Source organism: Taudactylus pleione, unplaced genomic scaffold (genome assembly GCF_031769625.1).
Source record: "Taudactylus pleione unplaced genomic scaffold, aTauple2 ptg000239l, whole genome shotgun sequence".
Classification (NCBI taxonomy): Eukaryota; Metazoa; Chordata; class Amphibia; order Anura; family Myobatrachidae; genus Taudactylus; species Taudactylus pleione.
This window is the reverse complement of record NW_028284641.1, coordinates 335090-358820: the sequence shown is the minus strand read 5'-3', so window position 1 is coordinate 358820 and position 23731 is coordinate 335090. Positions and strand designations below refer to the sequence as shown.

The following is a 23731-nucleotide window of genomic DNA, read 5'->3' as shown; positions in this document are numbered from 1 at the left end:
CAGCCCCGAAAAGAGTACGGACCAGTGACAGCACCTCAGAAACTGGCGTCCATAGTAAGGATTACCCTAGATAAGATGGCTATAACCACCCAGATAGAGACAGACATCTCCGGAGAGAACCCATCTAAACTGATCCGATGGAAAAAAAACGTTCCATCTGGAGAGGAGCAGACTTTGCAAAGACCTGGAATGGAACTGAGCATATACCACCCTTCTGAAGGTAGAAAGCCTGGATTCCAGACCCACATGACAGAATCTATAGATACTTGTCAACTGTGGAGACACCTGCACGTTCGTAGTTAGAGTGGAGATTTTGTCTGATGTTAGAAAGGATTCTCTGATTCTGAGAATCCAGCAGGGCTCCCAGATGAATCATATCCTGTGAGGAATTCAGGGATGACTTTTTCCCAGTTGATTAACCCTTCGTGCTAGTGAAGGGAAGCAATGGATAACTGGAAATGCCTTCAAAGAATCCTGGTGATCCTGTAAAGAACAGTAGGTCATCCGGATACAGGAGCAGTCGGATACCCTGAACAGGTGGACTGTCATAAAAGCCATAAATCTGGTAAACCCCGGTGGGGCTGTGGACAGTCCAAAGGGCAGAATCTGAGAACTGGAAGAGTTGCTGTGGCACAGCAAACCTGAGCTATCGCTGATGAGAGGGCTCTATAGGTACATGTCCTGAATAACCAGCGATACCATAAAGTCCCCAGGATGATGATGTGACTGCTGACAAAAGCAGCAGAATGAATTCTGAAGTGTTTCGGGCAATATTATATGCTCATATTCAGTCAAATGCTTCAGAACTCATTGGATGGTGCTTCACAGTGCAGATGGACAATGACCCGAAGCATACTGCAAAAGCAACCAAAGAGTTTTTTAAGGCTAAAAAGTGTAATGTTATGCAATGGCCAAGTCAATCCCCTGACCTGAATCCGATTGAGCATGCATTTCACTTGATGAAGACAAAACTGAAGGGAAAATGCCCCAAGAACAAGCAGGAACTGAAGACATTTGCAGTAGAGGCCTGGCAGAGCATCACCAGGGATGAAACCCAGCGTCTGGTGATGTCTATGCGTTCCAGACTTCAGGCTGTAATTGCCTGCAAAGAATTTGCAACAAAGTATTAAAAAGTGAAAGTTAGATTTAGGATTGTTTAGTTTGTCCCATTACTTTTGGCCCCTTAAAAAGTGAGAGGCACATATAGAAACCGTTGTAATTCCTACACCGTTCACTTGAGTTTGGATGTAATTACCCTCAAATTAAATCTGAAAGTCTGCAGGTAAATCACATCTTGTTTGTTTCATTTCAAAACCATTGTGGTGGTGAATAGAGGCCAAAATCTGAAAATTCTGTCAATGTCCCAATATTTATGGACCTGACTGTATATATACACACACATACATACACACACACACACACGACATAATATACTGCAAAAAGTCGCTACATTCAACTGCCCAGATTCAGTGTGTGGGAAGGCTATAGCGCTGTGTACACTGACCTAATGGTGAGGTACGCAGGGGGACTGGACCAACTGTCATCCTGAGAGATTTCTGCTGCACCGTAGAGAGAAAATGGCCGCTGGAGACCTCAGAGGAAGCAGCTCAGTGACGCCAGACTATAGACACTGAAAGGCGCGCTGAGCTGAGGGGAGGAGCCGCTACAACAGGGAAGGCTTCCTCCCCTGGCCGGCTATTAATCCCCGGGACGCCGGCTCCCTGCGACGATCTTGAACTCCCTGGTGGTCTAGTGGCCACGCGGGGTATAGGGGGCCCGCCGCAACTGCCAGCGCCTCCGGTCTGTCCCCAGAGACCAGAGGTATCGGACTGCATTTTATAGGCGCAGATCACTGCAAGCGGTGACCTGCGACCTTACTTGCTCCCCGTCGATCCGGCAGCAGTCCTGGGCGCCCACAGAGTCCGGCTAGTACAGACTCTGTGGGGTCCCGCTGAGATCCCCAGATCTGTACTGGCGTCTCAGCGCCGGCGGGGTGACTGAGCGGCAGCTTGGACTTCCTATGGACAGAAGTAAGAAAAAACTGAACTCATAAAATAAAAATAAAAACTATGGGGTTGCTAATCAGCCCCTCCTGCGATAACGGTGACCCGACTCCAGCCGGGCATCAACTTAAACTGAGGTGCCTTCTGGCTTGGGGGCAGGGCTATAGGGAAAGTGGACCCAGTGCATCCTGGGAGCTGAAAGTTTTAACTGCGTGGTGCCCGGATTTGGTTCCCAACCTATACCCCAAGACCAACCCTGTGGACCCCCTATGGACCCTGAAGTGGAAATACAGTATTTTCTTATTTATTATATGTACCATTTCCAGAACTGAACAAAACAGCAGCTAGCAGGGAGCTGGCATCGTCCTAATGGTGGTCACAGACTAATGTTAATTAGCTGTTTCACTTAACCCACCATCCTCTTACCCAAATGATTAATCCTAGAGCTCTAATGAAGAGCAATGGATCCAGCAGGTCATCCAGCTACCCTGGATAAGTTCTATTTCAGCCTCAGGTTTCCTTGTAAGCAGAAATCTCACACATATAAGGAGACAAACACTCTGCATACAAATGGCAATTCCCCCCTGGCTCTTTCCCCGTCTGAGCGGTGTAATAGAAGGTGCAAATCCCACTGAGGACTCTACATCTCCAATGGCTGCTACGTTTGTCGCCTACAGCTGAAGAATCCCGGAGGACCTCCACCCAGTTATAGACAATAGGAAGTTCCATGGAGACCACAGTCCCCACCTCCTGAACTAGGGGCACAGCAGCTAATAAATGACACACCCATTAGGTGGAGAGAGAAATGAATTATTGTGTCCCACTATCACCTGTCCAAAACCCATCTCAACCACCAGCTTTAATCATCTCGCCTTCACCGCTCCTTAGATTCATGGACTGGAATCAGTAGGTCGTAGCTATTCAATACTAAAATATCTGCTTAGTTCTGCAATAATGTAAAGCAGTCTATGGTTTCTCGGGGAAGGCCAGGATAAATCCCAGCTCCCGTAGTGGCCTGTCCCCACCCAGTCCCCTGTGCTATAGAGCTAGCCATCCATCACTTTCTCAGTTCTCCATCTCTGCATAATCCAGCTCCCTGCTAGAAACAAACTGGTTATTGTCTCCTCTTATAGAGGATTGGGGGATAGTCATTGTGTGACCCTACAACTTCCCCTTCCCAGCCATAATCGATCTTTTCTCTTTCACTCCCTCCCCTAATCAGCCATCGCCTTTGTTTTACCTTCTGCGCTGTATTGCACTTGCTCCTATCCAGATTATGGTAAAAATCAATCAAGGTTTATTGTTTTATTTCTATGCCCAAATATTCACCATGGTAATAGCTGGATTCAACACAAAGTAAAAAAATAAAATATATATATATATATCTTATTTCTGCTACAAGTACAAAGCAGCCCAAACGTAATCTCTGAGTAGTGACCATTAAGATCAACCATGGACGTAAGCTCCAGAGACTCCTCTGCAGCGCACACAAGGCGCGGTACACAGTGTATGTACAGTAACGCCAGAGCAAGTTGTGCTAATAAGATGGAGGACAGCCGCACCCTCAGATAGTCACATGGGTAGGAAAGTAGCAGATCGTACAATATTATATACATTTATTTACACTGAAAACACAGAAGACATTACCACGGACTGAAAACACAAACCTGCATAAAGTTCCTATTGGACTACGCAAAAAAAAAGTCTCAATAAAACAAAATTTTCTCTACTCAATGGGTCCTAAAATGGTCTCTGCGGAAATCAAAGAAGTTCTTCTCAAATAAATATCATTTGTTGTGCAGCAGGTTTCTCTAAATACAGCAAGAAAATAAATAGGTGGCAAATGCATTTGCCTGAAGAGCGGACGTTATTTACACACATCGTTAGCCATGCACCAGTCCACGGCAGGGCCGGCTGCTGGGATTGGTTCCGGAGGCAGAATACTGTTGCTGGGATCTCCTCATTGGTACATCGGTCATTACAGGTAGCTCACTGTAAAAGGTTCCGCCTCGATACACATTGTGGCAGTAGAAGACCTACGTGGCAGCTCGGTACAATCACTACAGCGGCTGACAATAAGGATCGTACAGTCCCGACCACAGCTGAGGCCACAACAGCTCATGTTAGAAAGTCTTCCAGCCGTGGCTGATTGGAGCTGGTGGAGGCCTGAGGCCTGGACACCTTTTTTCTTTTAAACTTGGGAGGCAGAGGGCGGATTTCTGTCAGACTGCTCTGGAGTTTAGGGTTAAGGAATCACCACACGGCAGAATGAACGCGGAGCTCCCCATGTAAAAGCACAGGAGGCCATTACTAAGGGAGCTCTGCCCAGAACGATTACATCTAACCAGACACGTCTCCACATTAATGCTCAGTATCAGCGTCAGTTACAGATGGCGTGTACACATTTCTGCTAAACGGACAAGAGCGCTATTCTAATATTCTTCGTGGTGGCAGCTCGCTTAAAACCCATGTCACAACCGCCCACCTGTGTCAAGTTGGCGTATCTGAGCAAAGGCTGGGGCGCGGTGCTGTGACACACATGTAACATTTATGGTACATCCCATTGTACACTCCCGGCTGCTGAACACTACACTGGGTTCCCTGGTTCCCACATGTAACATTTATGGTACATCCCATTGTACACTCCCGGCTGCTGAACACTACACTGGGTTCCCTGGTTCCCACATGTAACATTTATGATACTTCCCATTGTACACTCAGATTCTGCGGGGTATGCCGGATTACGTATCTCACAGATAATCTAATGGCTGTGTGCGCAGCGAAGAGCCTAACAGCGCTGAGACGCATGTCCCAGGTCTAGATTTGTCTGGGGAAAGGCAATGCTATTGGTAATTAATGTACCCTATGTATGGTGAGAATGCTGGTCGGGGCTTCATGTGCTTTTTAGCTTTCACCCTTTGCCCCAAAAAGAATAGGAGAAAAAAGTCCACATTTGGTAAAGCTCCAGCACTAAGTACTACTGTCTAAAGCAGCCATTTTAAACCGATGAGCCGCCAGTCATATTACAGTACTGCGGACCCGACTGCCGCTGAGCTCCTCTGGGAGGCTCAGGCGTGCCCGGGCCATAACCTGCCTAGGACATCACAGGTCACGTGGGCCATCCAGCCTGCTCTGCCAGCCAGCTACCCCGCGCTCTCTAATTCCCGCCCAGCTGCCTTCATGCCCACCCGAACGCTGACAAGCTCTTCAGTGTGAGAGATACGGGCTTTTGTTTTTGGTGGGGATCAATATGGATGATATTGTTCTGTGGGGCCAGCCAATGATTTTCCTGTGGGGAGCAATGTGGCATAGTTGCGTGTCTTTCCTGTGGGGAGCAATGGGGCATAGTTGCGTGTCTTTCCTGTGGGGAGCAATGGGGCATAGTTGCGTGTCTTTCCTGTGGGGAGCAATGGGGCATAGTTGCGTGTCTTTCCCTGTGGGGAGCAATGGGGCATAGTTGCGTGTCTTTCCTGTGGGGAGACATGTGACAGTTGCGTGTCTTTCCTGTGGGGAGCAATGTGGCATAGTTGCATTTCTTTCCTGTGGGGAGCAATGTGGCATAGTTGCGTGTCTTTCCTGTGGGGAGCAATGGGGCATAGTTGCGTGTCTTTCCTGTGGGGAGCAATGGGGCACAGTTGCGTGTCTTTCCTGTGGGGAGCAATGGGGCACAGTTGCGTGTCTTTCCTGTGGGGAGCAATGGGGCACAGTTGCGTGTCTTTCCTGTGGGGAGACATGTGACATAGTTGCGTGTCTTTCCTGTGGGGAGCAATGTGGCATAGTTTTTGTGTTATATCCTGTGGGGAGCAGTGTGGCATAGTTTTTGTGTTATATCCTGTGGGGAGCAATGGGGCATAGTTGCGTGTCTTTCCTGTGGGGAGCAATGTGGCATAGTTTTTGTGTTATATCCTGTGGGGAGCAATGTGGCATAGTTTTTGTGTTATATCCTGTGGGGAGCAGTGTGGCATAGTTTTTGTGTTATATCCTGTGGGGAGCAATGTGGCATAGTTTTTGTGTTATATCCTGTGGGGAGCAATGTGGCATAGTTGCGTGTCTTTCCTGTGGGGAGCAATGGGGCATAGTTTTTGTGTTATATCCTGTGGGGAGCAGTGTGGCATAGTTTTTGTGTTATATCCTGTGGGGAGCAATGGGGCACAGTTGCGTGTCTTTCCTGTGGGGAGCAATGGGGCACAGTTGCGTGTCTTTCCTGTGGGGAGCAATGGGGCACAGTTGCGTGTCTTTCCTGTGGGGAGCAATGGGGCACAGTTGCGTGTCTTTCCTGTGGGGAGACATGTGGCACAGTTGCGTGTCTTTCCTGTGGGGAGCAATGTGGCATAGTTTTTGTGTTATATCCTGTGGGGAGCAGTGTGGCATAGTTTTTGTGTTATATCCTGTGGGGAGCAATGTGGCATAGTTTTTGTGTTATATCCTGTGGGGAGCAATGTGGCATAGTTTTTGTGTTATATCCTGTGGGGAGCAATGTGGCATAGTTTTTGTGTTATATCCTGTGGGGAGCAATGTGGCATAGTTTTTGTGTTATATCCTGTGGGGAGCAATGTGGCATAGTTTTTGTGTTATATCCTGTGGGGAGCAATGTGGCATAGTTTTTGTGTTATATCCTGTGGGGAGCAATGTGGCATAGTTTTTGTGTTATATCCTGTGGGGAGCAATGTGGCATAGTTTTTGTGTTATATCCTGTGGGGAGCAATGTGGCATAGTTTTTGTGTTATATCCTGTGGGGAGCAATGTGGCATAGTTTTTGTGCTATATCCTGTGGGGAGCAATGTGGCATAGTTTTTGTGCTATATCCTGTGGGGAGCAAAGTGGCATAGTTTTTGTGTTATATCCTGTGGGGAGCAATGTGGCATAGTTTTTGTGTTATATCCTGTGGGGAGCAAAGTGGCATAGTTTTTGTGTTATATCCTGTGGGGAGCAAAGTGGCATAGTTTTTGCGTTATATCCTGTGGGGAGCAAAGTGGCATAGTTTTTGCGTTATATCCTGTGGGGAGCAAAGTGGCATAGTTTTTGTGTTATATCCTGTGGGGAGCAATGTGGCATAGTTTTTGTGTTATATCCTGTGGGGAGCAATGTGGCATAGTTGTGTGTTTTTTCTGTGGGGGGTAATGTGGCATATATTTGTTCCTGTGTTTTTTTCCCATGGGGGCCAATGTGTGCGTGTTCTTTTTCCAGTGGGGGTCTGATGGTGTGCCTTGGCAATTTTAAAATCATGTTCGGTGTGCCGCGAGTTGAAAGGTCGAAAATCACTGGTGTAAAGCCAGGCCGTCTCTTACAGGAACCTCAGCGATGATGCCAGCAAACTGTCCTCCCAAAGCCAGGAACTGCTTTTATATGATGCCCGCTGCAGAGGAACTGCTGCTAACCATCCGCACCTTGTGAACCCACTGCCCATTATCACACAGGACAGGCAGGAATGACTGTACCAGCAGGTAGCGCTACTAAAACATTAATAACATGGTTACAACTCAACAAAGAAGGGCTCTGGTTCTCCTGCCACTTGGGGTGACCATCGTTTCCTGCCCAGAATGTAAGCGGGTCTCCAATAAGCAGCTCTATTTACATAGTGTAATGTGGGAAAAGATCTCTCAGGGACTAATGCTGACTCAGATAAAGCAGCTCTGTATATAGAACGTATACAGCAATAAGGACTCACGGATATTACTCAGATGTTATTTTGGTTTCCCATAGTTACTTTGTTCTACCTACACAAGGCAAAGGATACGGGCTGGATAAACTTTGTCCGTCCACCCAAACCATCAAATCCTGTCCTTACCTAAAAAAGGGAAAACATGAAATTAGTTGTGTGACCTAAAGGAAACACAAACCCCCCCATAGTACAAAGCTAAATGCACAAGTTGGGTAATTTCACATTGTAATTGCTGCATTACCTTACAAACCAGATGCACAATCTGGGAGCAGTGGTTCTAGAGCCTTAATAATAATATAAAGCAGATATAGTACACAAAAGCCCAAAATATAAAGTATTAATAATGACTGGAAAGTGTCTCCATTCATATAGCTGCATATTCCACCTCTGAGCGCAACAGGGAGCAGCGCTAAAAGCTTGTGACGCCTGCATATAGTATATACACAGCGAGAGATGACCAGGACGCATCTATACACAGAGAGAGATGACCAGGACACATCTATACACAGAGAGAGAGAGATGACCAGGATGCATATATACACAGAGAGAGAGCTGACCAGGACACATCTATACACAGAGAGAGATGACCAGGACACATCTATACACAGAGAGAGATGACCAGGACACATCTATACACAGAGAGAGATGACCAGGACACATCTATACACAGAGAGAGATGACCAGGATGCATATATACACAGAGAGAGAGCTGACCAGGACACATCTATACACAGAGAGAGATGACCAGGACACATCTATACACAGAGAGAGATGACCAGGACGCATCTATACACAGAGAGAGAGATGACCAGGACACATCTATACACAGAGAGAGAGATGACCAGGACACATCTATACACAGAGAGAGAGATGACCAGGACACATCTATACACAGAGAGAGAGATGACCAGGATGCATATATACACAGAGAGAGAGATGACCAGGACACATCTATACACAGAGAGAGATGACCAGGACACATCTATACACAGAGAGAGATGACCAGGACACATCTATACACAGAGAGAGAGATGACCAGGACACATCTATACACAGAGAGAGATGACCAGGACACATCTATACACAGAGAGAGAGATGACCAGGACACATCTATACACAGAGAGAGATGACCAGGATGCATCTATACACAGAGAGAGAGATGACCAGGACACATCTATACACAGAGAGAGAGATGACCAGGACACATCTATACACAGAGAGAGAGATGACCAGGACACATCTATACACAGAGAGAGAGATGACCAGGACACATCTATACACAGAGAGAGATGACCAGGACACATCTATACACAGAGAGAGATGACCAGGATGCATCTATACACAGAGAGAGATGACCAGGATGCATCTATACACAGAGAGAGAGATGACCAGGACACATCTATACACAGAGAGAGAGATGACCAGGACACATCTATACACAGAGAGAGAGATGACCAGGACACATCTATACACAGAGAGAGAGATGACCAGGACACATCTATACACAGAGAGAGATGACCAGGACACATCTATACACAGAGAGAGATGACCAGGACACATCTATACACAGAGAGAGATGACCAGGACACATCTATACACAGAGAGAGATGACCAGGACGCATCTATACACAGAGAGAGAGAGATGACCAGGACACATCTATACACAGAGAGAGAGATGACCAGGACACATCTATACACAGAGAGAGAGATGACCAGGATGCATCTATACACAGAGAGAGAGATGACCAGGACACATCTATACACAGAGAGAGATGACCAGGACGCATCTATACACAGAGAGAGAGATGACCAGGACACATCTATACACAGAGAGAGAGATGACCAGGACACATCTATACACAGAGAGAGAGATGACCAGGACACATCTATACACAGAGAGAGAGATGACCAGGACACATCTATACACAGAGAGAGATGACCAGGATGCATATATACACAGAGAGAGATGACCAGGACACATCTATACACAGAGAGAGATGACCAGGACACATCTATACACAGAGAGAGAGATGACCAGGATGCATATATACACAGAGAGAGAGATGACCAGGACACATCTATACACAGAGAGAGAGATGACCAGGATGCATATATACACAGAGAGAGAGATGACCAGGACACATCTATACACAGAGAGAGATGACCAGGACACATCTATACACAGAGAGAGATGACCAGGACACATCTATACACAGAGAGAGATGACCAGGATGCATCTATACACAGAGAGAGAGATGACCAGGACACATCTATACACAGAGAGAGATGACCAGGACACATCTATACACAGAGAGAGATGACCAGGACACATCTATACACAGAGAGAGAGATGACCAGGACACATCTATACACAGAGAGAGATGACCAGGATGCATCTATACACAGAGAGAGAGATGACCAGGACACATCTATACACAGAGAGAGATGACCAGGACACATCTATACACAGAGAGAGATGACCAGGATGCATCTATACACAGAGAGAGAGATGACCAGGACACATCTATACACAGAGAGAGATGACCAGGACACATCTATACACAGAGAGAGATGACCAGGACACATCTATACACAGAGAGAGAGATGACCAGGACACATCTATACACAGAGAGAGATGACCAGGATGCATCTATACACAGAGAGAGATGACCAGGATGCATCTATACACAGAGAGAGAGATGACCAGGACACATCTATACACAGAGAGAGAGATGACCAGGACACATCTATACACAGAGAGAGAGATGACCAGGACACATCTATACACAGAGAGAGATGACCAGGACACATCTATACACAGAGAGAGATGACCAGGACACATCTATACACAGAGAGAGATGACCAGGACACATCTATACACAGAGAGAGATGACCAGGACGCATCTATACACAGAGAGAGAGAGATGACCAGGACACATCTATACACAGAGAGAGAGATGACCAGGATGCATCTATACACAGAGAGAGAGATGACCAGGATGCATCTATATACACAGAGAGAGAGATGACCAGGATGCATATATACACAGAGAGAGATGACCAGGACACCGTACAGGTGAGGATCGCAACACACAATTCACTACTGAGAAATGTCCCAATAAAAGGCAACAAAACATGAAAAATTTAAAGAGCCACCATAGTTATCTACCCTCAGTGGCCACATTATTATGTGACCTAGGGGCACTGCAAAGTGACAGAAGGTGGTCATCTAGAGGGGACTGCAAAGTGGTATAATGTCATTTAGGGGCACTGCAAAGATAAATACGTATGGTGTGCTTTGGTAATTTTAACATCTTGTTCATGGCGTCGCGAGTTGCAAAAGGCTGCAAATCTCTACAGTACTAGAACGATGAACCTAATAATGTGGCCGCTGAGTGCGTATAAACAACATGTGGGGAAATATAAAACTAGTTCTGGGACGTTAGTCATACAAAATAATATCGGTTACATGAAAACTGAATGTATGTTATTTTCGCCACTGAAGGGATGATCCCTATGAGAGCTGGACGCCGGCACCAAGCGCAGACAACATGTGGGCGGCTGCGCTAATGACACAAATCTTCCCCGGATCCTGGAGGTCAGTGCCTGGGTCCTGAATTCAGCAGACATTTCTGACCCTTCTCCGTTTTATCGAACCTAATAATCAGGCGTTTATTCCTACAGTAACCTAAAGGACCAGACAGTGAATATACGAGTATAAAGATGGGTGATACAGCGCAGCAATAGGGCGATGTCTGGATAGCGGATACTCACTACCCCCGTGCTGTGAAAGGAGCTCAGCAGGCTGCCCACTGGCTTCTTGTGCACCAGCGAGTTCTTTATAAAAGACGGCAACGTGAGATCATCCTCATCAGCGTTTACCTGGAAGGTCTGAGGGAGAAAGAAGAGATTACAGTCAGACAGTATACACGGTGCTCATCCTCCCAGTATCTTCCCCTCTCATGTAAACCCCACATTTATAGGAACTGGGGCGCGGATGCTGTCAGCCATCGCAATCTGAAAAGCTTTAATTGTGTGGTGCCCGGATTCCTGATCCACCACCTACACCCCCAAGGTCTCCCTGTGCAGCCTATGGACCCTGAAGAAATACATCTGCAAGTGTCAGAAGCAGGAGGGAGACCCCCATAGGTTGCAGCAGTGACAGCCGTTACTTATACAGCCCATATAGGAAGGGAGGGAAGTAACTAGATTTGCAGCACACTCTGGGCCTCATTCAGAGGCGGCCGTAGGATGCAAGCGGTCGCTCAGAAACAGGGCGGCCGCTTGCATCCTGAACGGCCACGCTCATGTCGGTTGTTAGGCTGTGGTTAACACCCACTGCTCTAACGACCGCTAAGGGAGATGGTCGCGATGGTCAAGACCATCGCGACTTACGACGAGATCCTAGGGAGGGTCTCATCAACCTTAAGCCCCAGGGAGCTTTCTGCTGTGTTTCAGCAGGAAACTCCCCACTGACATCATTGGTGATGTCAGTGGGGCCGCCCCCAAACGGCTAGCGTTCCGGTGGGAACGCCTCCGTTTGGGCAGGCACGACCCCTGCCCGGCCAGCAAACGGAGCGAGCTGTCAATCAACATCGACAGCTCGCTCCGTCTGCTTCGAGCCCGCTAACGACGGATCACCCGTCGTTAGCGGGGGCTTGCGCATGCGCACGACGGAGCCATCTCCGTCGTGCGCATGCCCTGTGGACCAACATCGAGTCGGTTGCCAGCGCTCAGCGCTCGCGACCGACTCTGAACAAGGTCCTCTGTTCTATGATGTTCACGCATCAGTTTCCAAGTGGTAACAGCCAAAATGACTGACACCAGCTTGTCCATGGGGAAAACACGGTCCCACAGGGGCGATGGACACATCCAAATAACAAGAGATATGGTAAGAACTTACCTTTGTTATCTCTGTTTCTACGAAGTCCATAGGGTCCACAGGGTTGACCTTGGGGATATAGCTGGATCAGGATCCATGGGCACCACACAGTTAAGCTTTTAGCTCCCAGGATGCACTTGGGTCCTCCTCTATACCCCGCCCCCGAGCCACAGGCACCTCAGTTGGTAAGCAGCCTAGGCCGGAGGAGAATATGGAACAGAGAGAAGGAAGACTGGAACACACAAGAAACCATACTCACAGAAAAAGGAGACGGAAATACCGGTGACCAGCAACACAGCCCATTAGAAGCCAGGTGCGTCAGGGCGGGCGCCCTGTGGACCCTATGGACTTCGTAGAAACAGAGATAACAAAGGTAAGTTCTTACCATATCTCTTGTTTTCTACTTCAGGGTCCATAGGGGGTCCACAGGGTTGACCTTGGGGATGTCCCAAAGCAGTTCAACTAAGGGCGGGGACGCTCCTGTGCAGAAAGGAGAATCCTGCGCCCGAAGGATGCATCCTGAGAGGCAAAGGTGTCAAACGCATAAAATCTTAGAAACGTTTGAACCGAAGACCAAGTGGCTGCCTTACACAGCTGAACAGCTGAGGCACCACGTTTAGCAGCCCAAGAAGGGCCCACAGAACGAGTGGAATGAGCCTTAACAGAGGCTGGAACAGGTAAATGCTCTCGTATCTAAGCCTCCCTAATAACAGAACAAAACCAACGGGCCAAAGTCTGGTTGTTAGCAGGCCAACCCCTCTTATGAAAACCAAAGAGGACAAACAAGGAGTCGGACTTTCGAACAGAAGCAGTCCGATCAACATAAACTCTGAGAGCACGGACAATGTCCAACGAAGTCTCCCCTGCTGTAAGATCAGGGGACTGAAAGCCTGGGACCACCAGTTCCTGATTGATATGGAACTTAGAGACAACCTTAGGTAAACACTCAGGACGAGTGCGAAGCACTGCTCTGTCCTGGAGAAAATAATTAAGAAGGGGGGACTACATGAAAGTGCCCCCAACTCAGAAACCCTCCTTGCTGAAGCAATAGCCAGGAGAATCCTGAGAACACCCCGGAAAAAAAGTCTGTACGTCCGGTAACATAGCAATTCTACGTTGGTACCAAACCGATAAAGCAGACACGTGCACCTTCAGAGAGGAAAGGCGTAAACCTAAGTCCAAACCCGACTGAAGAAAAGCCAGAATCCTTGAAACTCTGAATACCTGAGGATCATAAGTTTCTGGACTCACACCACTGAAAGTACGTGTGCCACACTCCATGGTAAATCCTTGCAGAAGCAGGCTTGCGTGCCCTCAGCATGGTGGAAATAACGGAACTAGAAAAGCCCCGGGACCTTAAGACGGCCGTCTCAAGAGCCACGCCGTCAAAGACAGACGACCCAGATCCGGGTAAAGGTAGGGCCCCTGAGACAACAAGTCCTGCCGCTGAGGAGGAAGGTACGGAACGTCGATGGACAGACTCTGTAGGTTGGAGTACCACGGACGTCTTGGCCACGCTGGGGCCACCAGTACCAGAGTGCCTCCGTCCTGATAGAACTTGCGCAGGACCCAAGGCAGAAGGGATATCGGAGGAAACAGATATGCCAGCTGAAACGTCCATCTGACCTACAGAGCGTCCACCAGACTGGCGCCGTCGTCCCTTGTCCTTGACCTGTACACGGGCAACTTGTGATTGTGACGAGAGGCCATCAAGTCCATCTCCGGCAGTCCCTACTTGTCCATGAGTAGTTGGAATACCTCTGGATGAAGCGAACATTCCCCTGGATGCACGTCGTAACGGCTGAGAAAGTCTGCCTCCCAATTGAGGATTCCGGGAATGAAGACTGCAGAGATCGCTGGAAAGTGGCACTCCGCCCAGGTTAGGATGTGAGACACTTCTGCCATCGCAGCCCGGCTGCGAGTTCCTCCCTGGTGATTGATGTACACCACCGTGGTGGCGTTGTCTGACTGAACTTGCACCGCCCTTCCGTGAAGAGTGGTGCCGGCCGACTGCAGAGCCCTGTACACGGCTCTTAGTTCCAGAACATTGATGGGGAGAGCCGCTTCCTCCGCTGTCCAACGACCCTGAAGTGACAAGGAGCCTGTCACCGCCCCCCAACCCCGAAGACTGGCATCTGTCGTGAGCCGAACCCAGTCCGGGATCCAAAAGGGGCGAACCTCGAGAAGGTGAGCTGTTTAAAGCCACCAATTCAGGGACTGTCGTACATCCGGAGATAGCACCAGGGTCTGTGACCGGATCCGGTGAGGCAACCCATTCCAGTTTGCTAGAATCAGCCTCTGCAGAGGCCTGGAGTGAAACTGGGCAAATTCCACCATGTCGAATGCCGACACCCTGGAACCCAGCACTCTCATTGCCGAGTGTACCGAAAGACTGGCACAATCCAGGCAACTGCGTATCCGCAACTGTAGGGAAGATACCTTTTCTGGAGTTAGAAAGATCCGCTGCTGATGAGAGTCTAGGAGGGCCCCCAGATGGACCCTCTGCTGAGATGGGATCAGGGATGACTTCCTCCAATTTATTAACCACCCGTGCATCTGCAGACAAGCCACCGTCAGTTGGAGATGTTGCAGCAGAACCTCCGGAGAGCTTGCCAGCAATAGGAGGTCATCCAGATACGCTAACAACCGTACCCCCTGGTTCCGAAGGTGGGCAGCCATAACTGCCATCACCTTGGTGAACACCCTCGGCGCTGTGGAGAGCCCGGAACTGGTAGTGACGGTGCAACAGAGCGAACCGCAGACACCTCTGATGTGACGTTGCTATCGGCACATGGAGGTAAGCGTCCTGGATATCCAGGGAGACCATGTAATCCCCTGGTTCCATAGCCAGAATTATGGAACACAAGGTTTCCATTCTGAACCTGGGAATCCTGAGAAACCTGTTCAAAGACTTTAAATTTAGAACGGGTCGATGGGAGCCATTGGGTTTCTGTACCAGAAACAGCAGAATAGTACCCCATCCCATGCTGAGATTGTGGAACAGGTACAATGACCCCTGCAGTCAGCAAGGAGTCTATAGCTTCCCTGATCAGCATAGCCTTGGCTATGTCCTGAGAAGGACTCGTGCAGAAAAACTAGTGAGGCGGTCTGCGCCGAAAAGACAGGGCGTACCCCTGGGAGACCACTTCTCGCACCCAGGCATCGGTGGTGGTATTGAACCAGCTCTGGGCGAAATGAAGAAGTCGGCCTCCCCTCTGGGATCCCCCAGAGGGAGGCCCGTCCCATCAGGCGGAAGGCTTATCTTCCTGTTTGGAAGAGGGACGCCTGGCACTCTAAGCTTGTTTCTTGGACCTAGCCAGTCTATCCACGATCCTATCCAAGTCTCGACCAAAAAGTAATTCCCCATTAAAAGGTAAGGCCTCCAGGCCCTTGTTTGAATCAGCGTCTGCTCTCCAGGACCTCAGCCATAAGGAGCGGCGGGCATGCACAGCCGCAGCCGACACCCTAGAGGTTAGCAGACTAGCGTCCAAGGAAGCTTCTCCAATATAAGAAGCCGCATCACTCATCTGTCCTAGTAATGCCCTCTGGACTTCCTGAGTATCCTCAGGAAAAGTGTCCCCTAAGGCATTGGCCCAACCCTAATGGCCTTAGCCACCAGGAAATGGCCATGGACGGGCGAGCAATTGCTCCCGAGAGGGAATAAATAGACTTAAGGCAAGCCTCAACCTTTCTGTCCGTGGGATCCTTTAACGAGGAAACTGACGGTATTGGCAGCGTAGCACTCTTAATAAGGCGTGTGACATGGGAATCCACCGCCGGTGGAGCTACCCACTTCCTACAATGCGCCTCCGGGAATGGATAATTGGAAGCCAACCTCTTTTGAGGCACAAATCTCTTACTGGGTGTCTGCCAAGCCACCGCCATATGATCCGTTAATTGATCAGATAGGGGGAATACCGCCGAAGTCACCTTAGTTTTTTTTTTTTTTTTTTTAAACTAGGGAATTTCTACTTAGGATCAGGTGCCTCATCCTCTATTAGGAGAATGGCACGCACCGCCCTAACCAGAGCTCGTACATTAATAGACGACCGAGATTCCAACTCCTGAGCCGAGGTGTACGAATCGGAGTCGTCCTGGACATCACCCTCATCTGAGGACCCCTCAGTGTCCGAAATCTGCGCCGCATGCAACTTATGTGCACGCTTAGACGCCCCTGCAGACATGTCATTGTGCAGCATCGACTGAAAAGTCGAAGATGCAGCTGCCAGACTCTGGACTGAACTGGAGAGCACGTCCACCCATGGTGGAGGAGCTGCCACATTGGTCTGGAAAGGCATCACAGACTGTTGTGTAGCAGGAGTGGCCTGAAAATAGATAGGCAATCCTGAATAAGGGTCCACAGTCTGTGACCCAGAGGAACTCTGCAATAATTGCGGGGTACACTGGGAATGGGAAATGGTAGGCTGGGACAGAGTCCTCGTAGGGACAGCAGACGGAGCCGCAAGGCGGTCCGCCAAAGACACCAGCACCTGTGAAAACATAGCCCATGGTGGCTCCTGTGTCATAGGGGGTCTGGATTGACCAGGAGTCACCTGACACCGCTCATAAAGGCCATCCAGAGATGCCTCTTCCCTATGTGATCCCGCAGAGCAGCGCCTGCAGGAAAACAACACTGGAGTCCCGGAGTGCTCAACTTCACCCTCAGACATAACCAAATATAATGTACAGACAAAATATATATGGCAATAGAGGAAAAAAGAACTGCACTTCCCTGTGTGCTGAACAACAGTCCTGAATATGGCACTGTGTAGCACACAACTGTATGTGACAGACCTCACAAATACTTGATTTATATATGTGAGGTTAGTAGAAAAGCCCCTCCTCCACACCTGTAGGGCTAAGGAAGAAGGAAAGAGATAGATATAAGCTGACAGTAATAAGAGAAAAATACAGACAGCAGCACTAGCAAAAGTCACATACCATGCAGGAAGATATACTCACTGCACCTTTACACTACACTCAACCGCCCAGATTCAGTGTTTGGGAGGGCTATAGTGCTGTGTACGCCGTCCTAACAGGGGAGAGGTACACAGGGGGACTGGTCCGCGTGCTCCCTGGAGGGATCTGCGCTGCCACATGTAGAAAAAAATGGCCGCCAGAGACCTCAGAGGAGAAGTGGCCGAGTGAACTGCAGCTCAGGGACGCTAGACATGCAGGCTGAAAAGCGCGCTGAGCTGAGGGGAGGAGCCACTGAACAGGGAAGGCTTCCTCCCCTGGCTGGCCATTAACCCCAGGGATGCTGGCTTCCCGCTTGCCGGTTATCCCTGGTGGTCTAGTGGTCCCACGGGTTATGGGGGGGCCGCCGCCACTGCCAGCAGCCTCCGGTCTGTCCCCAGGACCGGAGGCTAAAGGACTGCATTTAAGGTATTCCGCGCGCCGCCGCTAGCCAGCGACGCGCGGCTTACCTGAATCCCCGGCAACTCCGGCAGCAGTCCTGGGAGGTAGACAGAGTCCGGCTAGTACGGACTCTGTCCTCCCGCCGCGATCCCCAGATCAGTACTGGCGTCGCGGCGCCAGTCGGGGATCAGAGCGGCAGCGTGGGCGTCTGTACAGACAGCCCTTCGCTGCCGTCTGTAGTAAAAAGAGAAACTAAAATAAATAAAATCTATTAGAAAATAAAAAGCTTCTGGGGGCTGCTCCTGCAGCCCCCCTGCGCGGTGACCGACTCCGGCCGGGCACCAGCTTACACTGAGGTGCCTGTGGCTCGGGGGCGGGGTATAGAGGAGGACCCAAGTGCATCCTGGGAGCTAAAAGCTTAACTGTGTGGTGCCCATGGATCCTGATCCAGCTATATCCCCAAGGTCAACCCTGTGGACCCCCTATGGACCCTGAAGTAGAAACATGTAGTGGACTTTATACAATTTACTGGTAGAACAAATTGTTCTGCTTCCCTGCATTGCCCCAGTAGACCTGCAGCAGCTTCCACAATGGAGCGTGATACAACTGTGGGGGCTTCCCTTACGTAGAGGTTCCAGGCTGGAGAAGCATTAAAGCAGATTGGTCCCAGAGACCAGTATACGAGTACTTTGCTCAACGGTGACTACAGGGTCTTACGGTAGATGGGCAGGAGTATGGAACAGCGGACAGGCCAAGTGACACCCTGCAGATGCTTTCTGGAATTACATGAGACACTGGAGCTCATTCAGACCCGCTCGCTAAGATACATACTCTCGCTGCTGCCGATGGTATGCAGTGTGTATACATTGTGCGCAGTGCGTGTGCGCATACCTTAGTGAATGTTCACAATGCACTTGCTCGCTGCGCATAGACAGCCCAGCAGAGTCAGTGACAGGAGAAACCGTCTGTAGGTGGTAACAGGGGCTGGCAAAAACGGGGGAGTGGAGGTGCAGACGCAGGCGTGCCTGAGTATCTCAGCGGCGTGTTAGAGGTACGTATAATTATAAGACAGCGTCATGGTACACGTCACTTGGCTGGTTTTTACACTGAAGTTCTCGCAGTGCTTGCGGCTGGGTATGGTCAACCTAAAGCGCTGCGATAGCATCCGATGTTACCCGATGTACTGATGGTTGCATACACTTCCTGGACATGACGTGCGCAAGTGGGCGTCTTAGAACAGGTTGGTGGGTGTCTGCATACACTATGTGATTGCTCTCTAAGACATACTGGGCGTGCTAATACATTGCTGTACGATAGCACTGCCTACGCAATTTGCATACACATCCTGTGAGCGGCTCTGAATCAGGCCCACTGTTCCTTGAGAGCCATGGAGAAGTTATTCCAGAGCCATTGCAATAAATACTTAGAGGGACCTAAGGCAGCTTCATAGGCCAAACACTCTGCGGCTTTCTAGCTAGAGCTTGCATCAGTCTCATTTGTGAATGGGTCTCCACCAACTTGTCAGCCAGCACGGTGGCTTCTTTCAAAGTCTGTGGATCTCTGCCCAGCAGCCACGTCTTGACCTCAAACAAGTCAGCCGCCCAAAACTGAGGCATCTCCCTTGGAGAGAGCCAGACAGTCTAACATCAGGGTGAGATGGCATGTCAGACCAAGGCAGCAGGATTTACCATCTCATTGTACCCACTGGCTGCTCTTTAGGCTCACTGCTAGGAGGCAGGACACAATCTCCTTGGTTATCTTCTGATATGGGCAGAGTTGGGTGGCAGTTGGGGATGGTGGCATGGCCGTGACATTTTCTGCTGCTGTCTATCCAGGGCCTATTGGAGAGCCACATTCTCACAGCTGTCACAATGCAGAGAGGTGCCATGAGACGCCTCTTACCATGGTAGCTGCCTGTGGTCCTGCTGTTAGTTATAAACATGCAGTATGTACGTGTACACATGTGCGTGACTGTAAGACGTGTGTGTGTCACAGTACCTGTGTTACTCCTAGCAGACAGGAGCCTTACTGCAGGTAGGGAAATGGCTGCTGGCCAATGCGTAATGGACAAGTCTCGCTGCCCGCTGTATTTGGTGGGCACAGGATAAACTGGAGTACTAGTACTAGTGCCCATGGGGTAATAATATTATTGCACCAACGCTGAGCTCCTGAAGTTGTACAGCTACAGTTTCCCTTGGTCAGTCAGAGTTTGTTCCTCCTCATATTTCATGGCATCTGCTGTAATATTAATGTGGAACTTAAAACACATAATTGGAAAAGAAACCCCCACTTACCGTCCCCCCTTTAGACTGCCGCAGCGGGCTTGTAGTGTGGCGGCTCAGCGGAGATCTGGGGAGAGAAAAGGGAGAGAATTGGGAAATACACGTACGGGACCCGTGACAGTCCTGACCAAAAGTCTATAGGAGGACGAATAGTACAAATATGGGCAGTTATAAATTCTCTATACAGATCTATCATTGAGCCCCCCCCCCCCCACCCCCATAAATATGCTTTTACCCGTCTTCCAGCAAACCAGGAGTGGATGAATTGCTTGTTATTCTCAAAGAACTGACAGGAGTAGATCTACTAAGCCTTGGAGAGAGATAAAGTACCAACCAATCAGCTCCTGTCATGTTACAGGCTGTGTTTTAAAAATGACAATTAGGAGCTGACTGGTTGGTACTTTATCTCTCTCCAATGCTTAGTACATAGACCCCTTAGGCTTTGGAACATCAATAGTACATCTGCATGTTACTAACCCTATAAGAATCATCCTATATAAGGAGCCGTGTCCCAGGAAATACGAACGGTCAGAGCAGGTTTCTTCCTATTCTAGGGCTTGGGAAATACGGTTACAATGTACAGTGATTGCTCATCTTTCATGTTTGTTTGAGGAATGCTTTACTTACATTACACTTCTGCCAGGGGAGAGGGGTCCAGTTGTAATGACCACCCCCTACGCCCAGGCAGAGTGACCAAGATGGCAGCCACCATAAAAAAAAAATGGTGGCAAATTGAAATACTAAAAAAAACTCTGATCTAGCAGAAGGCCGCACTCTCCAGGATTAACCCTTGCGGGTACCAGGAGCAGGCTTCGGGCCGCGGTATTACCTGCTCCTTGTGCCGCCTCCTCCTGCAGGCTGTGACTGCCGTAACATGAACCTATGCATGAGAGTCAGGCTCCGGGCTGCTACATGAGCTGCTTCGCCATTTGGCTGTCCGGCACTACCTCTGTAGAATCATTGGGGGCGATTCAATTCAACGAGAATTGAATAGCACCGGGAGCGAAAGTGTTAAGGCGCGTTAACCGGCATTTTCTGACCAAAGTACCAGGCGCGCAGCTGTTAGCGCCTCACTAAGCAGAAAAACAGCTGCGCACCTGGCACTTTGGTCGGATTTCTCCTTGCATCCCCAGGGGGGTGCAAGAAAAAAATCCTTAGCAGGCCCAAACAGTGCACTGAATTGAATAGCTCCGGGAGCGCTAGTCAATTTGGGTTGAATTGAATCGCCCCCATTGAAGCAGAGAGTCCCGGGTTACGGCGCTGCAAGAGAATCTAAAAAGGGACGGAACTTCTGCACACATACATGTAGGTGCCTGGTGCCCTTCTGGGGGGCCGTGAGCGGGCTAAGGCTGGTGGGACAGATGCCAGCACAGTCTTAATGCCCGCCCCTCTACAAAGCCTGATCCCAGAGGGTAGAATCAGTCTGCAGCGTCCCCCAGATGAGAGAAAAGGGCACAGTACAGTCTGTGGGCACCATTATCCTGATGACTGAGTTGGTAATAAACCTGTATGTCCGGCTCCTTTCCTAGATCACTATACAGACATTATACAACTTACTGGCTATGCTCCAGCTTCAACTTTTTAAAAGGAACAACAACTGGTTTCTGTGGATTGGACTCCGGTGTATCAATGTCAAAGGTGAGGTCGAGGTTGATGTCGTCCCCTAAGAGCGGAGGACGGAGTCTCGGCCTCTCCAGTCCAATTGGCGCTGGGCTGAAAAGGAAATAATCTAATTAGTAACAGGATAGCACAGTCTCCTGCACTTCACATCTCCCCGTTATGTGACAGCTCCAAGTAACACAGAGCGCAAGAAGTAATAAGTCATACGCAGCAATTGTGGTGGGGTCTTCTACCCGGGCTAAGGACGGACAATGTAAATCATTTTACTGCGCTTAGGTAACATAAGAATAAGCTGTTAAAGCATCTACAGTGCCTTGCAAAAGTATGAACCCCCTAAAAAGTCTAAAGCTGGGCACACACGTAAAGATTTTCTGTCCAACCATCCAACTAGCTGATTGGTTGGAATGAAGATCTGGTGACGTATGGGAGTAACCGATGATCAGCAATTTGCTCCCAAACGCCGGAAAATGGACAAAAACTGTTGTTTGTTAAATGTTTGATCTAAACAATTTGTTCGCACTTGTCTGACGCCATTGTCATCTGTATTCTGGCATTTGGGAGCAAATTGCTGATCATCAGTTACTCCCATACGTCACCAGATCTTCATTCCAACCAATCAGCTAGTTGGATGGTTGGACAGAAAATCTTTACGTGTGTGCCCAGCTTTACAGATTTGTCTTTATTACAAATGACACTTACATTTTTCCACAGAGTATTTTTTATTGCAAACCAGTAAAGCGGTTACATTTTTAAACTAATAATTCATTAAAGCTCTAATTTTCTTTATATTACCAAAAGACGAGCGCAGAGAATCCGTTTCTTGTGCGATACGCGGCCACAACGTCACTACACCTATAGTTTTGCTTTAATGGTTTCTCTCTCGAATTTGCAGCATGGGGCCTTGGCGTGTGCGTCATTCACACTACTACCAGCATGGGGGCCTTGGCGTGTGCGTCATTCACACTACTACCAGCATGGGGGCCTTGGCGTGTGCGTCATTCACACTACTCCCAGCATGGGGGCCTTGGCGTGTGCGTCAGTCACACTACTCCCAGCATGGGGGCCTTGGCGTGTGCATCAGTCACACTACTCCCAGCATGGGGGCCTTGGCGTGTGCATCAGTCACACTACTCCCAGCATGGGGGCCTTGGCGTGTGCATCAGTCACACTACTCCCAGCATGGGGGGCCTTGGCGTGTGCATCAGTCACACTACTCCCAGCATGGGGGCCTTGGCGTGTGCATCAGTCACACTACTCCCAGCATGGGGGCCTTGGCGTGTGCATCAGTCACACTACTCCCAGCATGGGGGCCTTGGCGTGTGCATCAGTCACACTACTCCCAGCATGGGGGCCTTGGCGTGTGCATCAGTCACACTACTCCCAGCATGGGGGCCTTGGCGTGTGCATCAGTCACACTACTCCCAGCATGGGGGCCTTGGCGTGTGCATCAGTCACACTACTCCCAGCATGGGGGCCTTGGCGTGTGCATCAGTCACACTACTCCCAGCATGGGGGCCTTGGCGTGTGCATCAGTCACACTACTCCCAGCATGGGGGCCTTGGCGTGTGCATCAGTCACACTACTCCCAGCATGGGGGCCTTGGCGTGTGCATCAGTCACACTACTCCCAGCATGGGGGCCTTGGCGTGTGCATCAGTCACACTACTCCCAGCATGGGGGCCTTGGCGTGTGCATCAGTCACACTACTCCCAGCATGGGGGCCTTGGCGTGTGCATCAGTCACACTACTCCCAGCATGGGGGCCTTGGCGTGTGCATCAGTCACACTACTCCCAGCATGGGGGCCTTGGCGTGTGCATCAGTCACACTACTCCCAGCATGGGGGCCTTGGCGTGTGCATCAGTCACACTACTCCCAGCATGGGGGCCTTGGCGTGTGCATCAGTCACACTACTCCCAGCATGGGG

The 23731-nt window shown here is 49.5% G+C and overlaps 1 protein-coding gene across 1 annotated transcript in view; it reads right to left on the bottom strand.

Annotated features, from left to right (window-relative positions):
* Nucleotides 1-3602: 3602 nt before the first annotated feature.
* The window catches only part of TRAIP (TRAF interacting protein), a 63375-nt gene continuing 43246 nt past the window's right edge, over nt 3603-23731 (bottom strand). Inside the window, exons 11-15 of the mRNA XM_088479529.1 lie at nt 21745-21900; nt 20200-20254; nt 11440-11556; nt 7741-7791; nt 3603-4235 (exon numbers count right to left, since the gene is read on the bottom strand). Coding sequence (XP_088335655.1) covers nt 4122-4235; nt 7741-7791; nt 11440-11556; nt 20200-20254; nt 21745-21900 — 493 coding nt within the window. The 3' untranslated portion in view covers nt 3603-4121. The remainder of the gene's footprint in view (nt 4236-7740; nt 7792-11439; nt 11557-20199; nt 20255-21744; nt 21901-23731) is intronic.